The sequence below is a fragment of the Ictidomys tridecemlineatus genome, chromosome 7 (genome assembly GCF_052094955.1).
Source record: "Ictidomys tridecemlineatus isolate mIctTri1 chromosome 7, mIctTri1.hap1, whole genome shotgun sequence".
In the NCBI taxonomy this organism is placed as follows: Eukaryota; Metazoa; Chordata; class Mammalia; order Rodentia; family Sciuridae; genus Ictidomys; species Ictidomys tridecemlineatus.
This window is the reverse complement of record NC_135483.1, coordinates 37646914-37653998: the sequence shown is the minus strand read 5'-3', so window position 1 is coordinate 37653998 and position 7085 is coordinate 37646914. Positions and strand designations below refer to the sequence as shown.

At 42.0% G+C, this 7085-nt stretch overlaps 1 protein-coding gene and 1 long non-coding RNA gene across 8 annotated transcripts in view; one reads left to right on the top strand and one right to left on the bottom strand.

Annotated features, from left to right (window-relative positions):
• Positions 1 to 4326: 4326 nt before the first annotated feature.
• LOC110597584 (uncharacterized) lies at positions 4327 to 4948 on the bottom strand. The gene is made up of 2 exons (XR_002483327.3): positions 4806 to 4948; positions 4327 to 4558 (listed from the first exon to the last, which is right to left on the bottom strand). It is a non-coding gene; the product is annotated as an uncharacterized LOC110597584 (long non-coding RNA).
• Positions 4949 to 5010: 62 nt separating this feature from the next.
• The window catches only part of Mtdh (metadherin), a 64903-nt gene continuing 62828 nt past the window's right edge, over positions 5011 to 7085 (top strand). For 3 of the 7 annotated variants that reach the window (XM_040293832.2, XM_013357006.4, XM_005316318.5), the window contains exon 1: positions 5018 to 5724. In XM_040293832.2, the coding sequence (XP_040149766.2) occupies positions 5344 to 5724 (381 nt within the window). In that variant the 5' untranslated portion in view covers positions 5018 to 5343. Of the gene's footprint in view, positions 5725 to 7085 lie in introns of all 7 variants that reach the window. The other 4 variants (XM_013357001.4, XM_013356998.4, XM_078016889.1 and 1 more) reach the window with 3 other exon arrangements.

Here is a 7085-nt window from a genome sequence, read left to right as displayed (position 1 = left end):
ACTAGTAATTTTCAACCCCATGGGAGCCGTATAGCTCAGTTGAGAATGCATGAATTGCCTTAGTGACTGCTAAGAGGATCTGATTTCCTAAGTCAGCTCTTTGACCCATTCTCTTATGTAGCAAAATCCATGTGAGAACTCATATTACTAAATGTGATATGTTGAGAATGAAATCAGGTCAAACGGGGTTAAATGATTTTAAGAGGTTAATTATGGAGTTAAGATTACCCAATACTCATTTTCTCACTATAAGATTATAGTAAATCAGTAACTGTATAGTCAAGGGAGATACCATTACTTTGCCTAGATTCCACACGACTTACTACATTTGTCTCTCTCTCTCTCCATATGTCTATGTATGTGTATGTATATAATATAATATAATTTTTGTTAGAGTCATATAAACACCTTTGTACCTATAACCTAGCTGGAGGGATAAAACTTTGCAGAAACATCTGTAGCCCCCTGAATACTCCACACCAATCCCCCAATCCCATTTTTCTCCCTTCATCACTAGAAATTATTTGGTGTTATTTCTGCGTATGATTTTACATTTTCAATACATATGTATAAACTTGTTTTATAAATTTTCAAAGCACGGTATCAAAATGTAAGCATTCTTTGGTATTGTTATTGTTGTATGGCATTCCCTGAATGAATATATCACACTTTTCCTAGTCATCACTTGGATAGACTTTTTGCTTCCCATGGCCCCCACCCTGATGTTCCAGTGAGGTAGGATTGATAAATTCCAGTTTTTAGTTCCACACAAGTTCTAACCATATTGTCTGATCTCTTAGAAGACTTAGAAACACACATAAACTATCTTTTAGGATAATTTCCTTGTTTACTAATTATTATTTATTCTGAGGATGACCCTTTCCTCACATTACTTCCAAATTTTTGGTTCACTAAACTACAGATCCCTGCTTTGCTGTAAAATTATCCTCCTAGGTATTTAATTCTGTGACCCAGCAGTTTATAATGGCAAGAATCTACATTTTGAAGATGCAAATCAACAATTTTTGTTGATCTGTCTTCAAACAAAGGCTGCTTGTGTGGAAGTTGGCTTCCCACACTGCTATGGTCTGAATGTTTCTATTTCTCACAAAATCTGTATGCTGAATCCCTAACCCCAATGTGATTCTATTTGGACAGAGAACTTTTATAGAAGTAATTAGGGTTAAATGGGATTCTGATTTTATAAAATTGGTGTCCTTATGAGAAGAAATAATGTAAGTTCACTTGCTGCCAACCATGCTTGACATTGGATTTCCAGAACTGAGAGAAAATAAACTTTAGCTGTTTAAGCAACTTGGTCCATTTTGTTGTTGTTGTTGTTTTCCTTTGCAATACTGGGGACTGAACCCAGAGGACTCTGCCACTGAGCAACAACCCTGGCCCCTTCTTAAAATTTATTTTATTTTATTCAGTACTGAGAACTGAATCCAGGGGCCTTCTACCACTGAGCTATATCACCAGCCCTTTCTTTTTAATACAGTTTTCGTAAATTGCCCAGGATGGCCTCAAACTTGGGATCCTTCTGCCTCAGCTGCCTGAAGTAGCTAGGATCACAGATATGTACCTTAAAGCCTGGCTTATTCTGTGGCATTTTGTTGTGATTGTTGTAGCAAACTAATACATGCACTAACTCCAGACCTGACTGCATACTGAAAAAGAGGAGGAAAGCAATGGGAAGTCTGGATTCTAGTCTAAGCTCAATCATTCTGATTCTAGGGTTTGACATTAAATCTTCTTGTCAATAAAATGAGTGGCATTAAGTAGCACTTTTTTCAGGTCCCTTAAAACTGAATGTATTTAACACATATGTTGTGGGCTATGACTTAGGCATTACAGTGCCAGGATTCTATCTTAAAGAAAAAATGAATAATAGTCATAGATTTAGTTACAGAATATCCATGACAGAATTACATTTGATGGCAAAATAAAATCTGTTGAAAAATACAAACAAACAAAAAACTATCCAAAATTAAAGTATGTTAAATTATAGTAGAGACAAACAATGCAGTATCTTTGCATTAAAAATGATACTTTATTTATTGAGAAAACTGTTTAAAAAAAACCTGCTTTGGTTATAATTATAACATCAAGGTTATAGTATTGAGAAATCATGTATCAGCAAAAATAACTTGTTTGAAATCCCATCAGCCCCAACTCATATGAATCACTTTTAAAATTTTTTGAACTGCTTTTTTGAAATATAGTTAATATAAACTATAATACTTAAAGTACACAATTTGGTACTTTGGTAAAGTTTTAAAATACGTATACAACTGTAAAACTGATACCATCTGTTACTGGTGATGAGTCCTGCTTCCTCACATATTGAAGTATAACATTAGAGAAGCACTGAGAGGCAAGCATATAAAGCAGGGTTTATTTAAAAAAGGGCTACTTCTCCTGGGAGGGAGAAGGGGACCATAGCTGGTATCCCCAGAAGTCAGGGTGTTCTGCCTTTTTATCTGTCCTAGGTTTTCCGACTTTTCTTCTCCCGCTTCTCTCTCTCCTTTCTGCATATCTATATGACTAGGCCCAGTAGATACTGCATGGGATGGCCAAAAGGTAGAGGGGTCAGGGAGGAGTGGTCTGGGTAGGAAAGGGGGCCTAGGGTGAATTAGCAGTTCCAACTCCAGTCTGCTCAGAAGTTGCTTCATTAACAATTCTTTAGGATGGGCAGTATAGGCCAATCTCCCAAGGGCACAATTTCCAACCTTTGGATCCAAACCGGTTTGGTCTGTTTTCTACAATCTGGCCTGATTTATCAATCTAGGCTAACTACCTGTTTTTTAATTTTGGCTTCAAAATCATCACCACAATCAAGATAATGAACATATTAATCACCCCAAGTTTCCTGGTACTCCTAGTATCTCCCCCTCCTACCTTTTTGTTCTTACCTAGCATCCCCAAGTAACCACTTATTGGCTTTCTGTCACCAAGGATTATTTTGCATGTTCTAATTTTACATAAATGGAAACATACAATATGTTCTTTGGAGGGGGAGGGGCAGTGAGGGAGAGATCCTAGATTCTTTCATTCAGCATAATTGAGATTCATTCATGTTGTTCCATGTATTTATAGTTCATTCCTTTTTATAGCTGAGTGGTATTCCCTTTTATGGGCCACTTCCAGAAAAAGCAGTCCTTATTTCCAACCCAGGTTTGGTTTCAGACACATTTTACATTTATCTCAACTTTACCATTCAGAAGGGATTCCCAGTCTACTTAGACCAGAGTTGGTATTAACTTAATATTACATACAACTTTGCTTTGCTTTCCGTCTTTCGAAACATGGTTTCTTTTAAAATTTTACCTAAATTTTATCCCTCTGCAAATCAATAAACATAACTTTGTGTGACTGCAGCAGCAGAGTTCTTGGTAGGCTTTATCAGATGATTTTTATTAATTGACATGAACGCTCATGTCTATATTAAGTGGAAAACAGTAAACAGCAGATGACCCCATTTTTCTTTTCAAAATATAAATACATGGAAAGATGAGGAGAAACTTAAAAAATGAGTATATTTGTATTATCAATATAGGAAACATTTGTTTCCTGTTTTTAAGATTACAGTTACAAAAAAAAATAATATGATTTGGGAGTCGAATACTTCACTACTATTATTGTAAGTTTAATCTATAAATTCACAGGAGTTAAATCTAGACTGGCCAGCGGAACTTCTTAGGAAATCATGACCCTTCATGTCTGGAACCATAACAAATATGTAAATCTTTTTTCAAAAATATGAATGGAATTTGTTAATTTTTAGAGCTTAAGCAGATTCCAATGACATCTTCTAAGTTTCTGACTTTATAATTTACAGCATTTAATTATAAGCCTACATAAAGTTTAGCAGAAGTTTATTTTTATTATTACAAAACTCCCTTCCACCCACTAATCACAACATGCTACAACTGCTAAAAAGTAGGTCAAAATACTTGACATATTTTTGGCATTGGGTTCTTGTACTTAGTTCACTTGTTTACATACTAATGATCATTTAATGCTAAAACATTGTTTTCTTACAGAAAAAAATGAAATTTAAACACCCTAAGGCAGTCCCCAAACATCTTTGAAATTAAAATCTGAAAAGGCAATTCATTCCCTTCTAAAGCTACATCTCACAGTTGGTCCACAGAGCACACAAAAATAGAATTTTTAAAACTCCTTTTAATGCGTTGTAAAAAACCTTAAAATAAAACGTAACGAGGAAGCTACCTCTACACGTAAACACAATCTAATGAGCTTCCTCTCATTATTTCTTATAGAAAGTTACAAATTAGCAGCAAAATAATAGTACCGCCCACAAGCTTTCAGAATTTTTTATTCTGGATACTAAAAACAGCACGACTGAATGAGCTCAACAACGCAAACACGCTCTAGAATGGCTAGCAGAGGGCAGACACTCAATATTAACAGTTGGCCCGAAGATAAATATCCACTTGGTGAATTAAACCCAGCTTCACCCTAGGAGGAGGGGTGGGTGCCTGGCTTCCGACTCCACTGAATGCACTCTGGAAGCATCTAGCTGACTGGTAACCTAAGGAAGAAAAAGGCGCTTTCGTTTCAACATCACTCCAAGAAAGAAAAAAAAGAAAGAAAGAAGAAAGGAAAAGAAAAGAAAAATAAGAATGAAAAGCCCTACACCTCTACCCAGAGAGAATTTGACCCAGACCCCGTGCTCGGGTTCCTCGCTCTTCACCATTCTCCCCGAGCCCGCCCTCCACGAGCACCCTTCCGTTGCACTCATTCAGAGCATCCCGACTATCTCTGTGTTACCGGCCCACCTGCGGGGCTTCCTCCAATTAAGTCTTCCAGCCCCCAGTCCCGGGTCACCAATCCCTAGGTTCCACTTCTCTGCCGGGCCGGTACCCGCCACCGCCACGCCTTCGCGCCACGGTTCTCTTCCCGCCCAGCCCCTCCCGCGCCCACGTGACACCCACGCCCCGCCCACCGCACCCACGTGACCCGCGGCCATCCCCGCGCGCGGCGTGGATCGCGGCCGGAGCCGCCATTGTTCCGCCGAGGGAGGACAGCGGGGCCTGGCGCTAGCGCCGAGACGCCGCTTAGCGGTCGCCACTGGAGACACTCCCTCCCTTCGCCCCGCTCTCCTCCTGGCGGCGGCGGCGGAGTGAGGCTGATAGGGGGAACCTGGGAGCCCCTCTGTCCTCCCCGCGGCGGCAGCGGCCGATCGCCGGCTCCGGCGCGAAGAGCGGCCGCGATGCGCTCGGCCTGAGGTGGCCCGGCAATCGTCGCTTCCTTTGACTCTTCCACGGCGTCTCTGCGCCCAGCGTCATCCTTCAAGTCCCCCTGACCGGAGGGAAGATGGCTGCACGAAGCTGGCAGGACGAGCTGGCCCAGCAGGCCGAGGAGGGCTCGGCCCGGCTGCGGGAAATGCTGTCGGTCGGCCTAGGCTTCCTGCGCACGGAGCTGGGCCTAGACCTGGGGCTGGAGCCGAAGCGGTACCCGGGCTGGGTGATCCTGGTAGGCACCGGCGCACTCGGGCTGCTGCTGCTCTTCCTACTGGGCTATGGCTGGGCCGCAGCTTGCGCCGGCGCCCGCAAGAAGCGGAGGAGCCCGCCCCGCAAGCGGGAGGAGGCGGCAGCCGTGCCAGCTTCAGCCCCTGACGACCTAACCTTGCTAAAGAATCTCCGAGGCGAGGAGCAAAAGAAGAAGAACCGGAAGAAGCTGCCCGAGAAACCCAAAGTGAGTAGGGGTGAGGGACAGGTACAGCGTGCCGGCGCCGCGACCTTCGAGCGAGGGGAGGGCCGAGCTCCAGCCAGGGAGCAAATAGAGTGTGGTTAGGCGACAGCCGAGGCGCAGATCTGCCAAAGTGGAGGAATAAGTGATAGGTGGGCATGTTACTTTGGGGAGTAGGGGAAACTCCGGAGGTATAAGGGCGGGTAGAGAAGCCCAGTTTTCCAGGAAGGAAGTTAGATGCTCTGAGTTAAGTATAAACAAGAATACTCAGAGGTCAAACCACCTTCAGGAACCTTGACACTAGAATAACATACCTTACCTTAAGGCCTACCTTAAGGGTAGGCTGCACGTGGAGGGTAATGGGACCTTAAAGGCGGTGTTGGGAAGTTGTGCAAAGAGTACACCTGGAAGATCGCTCTCAAGTCACACTAAGACCGTAGCCAGAAATTCGGTGACCTAAAAACTCGGGCTTACAGAGGATTAAGGGTGTCCAGATCTAGACCCGCTTCCATTTTAGTTGGGACTTTAAAGGGAAATGGTTGCCCACTCTTGGTCTGGTGAGTTGGGCCAAGGGAGGCCAGAACAGAAACAAGGCAAGTGAGAGTCGGCTTCCCAATATTCTTCAGGGGTATTTGGCCACAAAGAGAAAGAGCTCAGGCAAGCTAAGCGAAGTGGACTGTTGTGCACTCCATGATGTGGGAGGTTTTTGAAATAGGATAAAAGGGGATGACGGGGCAGAATGGTGAAGGTTGAGGGTTTCAGGCACCAATTTACTGGACCACGTGTGGAAATGCAGAGGGCATCGTATCCCTTTTGTCATACCTTCATGTTTTACTTGTACATTCTTTATTGCCATTTTTCTGGTGGTTTTCCCCTTTATATCTTTCTTAGTTTCATATTTTTAAAATGCTTTACAAGTTGAGCACATTGAGAATATGGAGGTCATGCAGAGTTAGAAATATCCCTTATCCTATTTTTTTATTCACGTAATTAATTTTTGCCTTTCAGTATAATTCAGTAATCCTTTTTTTTTAATTTTTTATTTTTTTTATTGGTTGTTCACAACATTACAAAGCTCTAATTCAGTAATCCTTACTATGAAAAGTGCACGCTGTTGTGTTTGGTTGGCAGTATGAGGTATGCACATAGGAGTTAAGAGTCAATCACAGGATACCGATTCATAAATAACTATAATATTGCAGACTGCTAGGTGCTAACAGAGATGTGAACAGAGTATTAATGAGGTTTGGAGGGTGGGAGACTCATTCCATTGGATGGATTTAGAAAAGTTATTGAGGGAAGTGGAGTATAAATTCAAACTTATGAGAATATTGTTGGTAACAATACAAAAATAAGGCTATATTAGA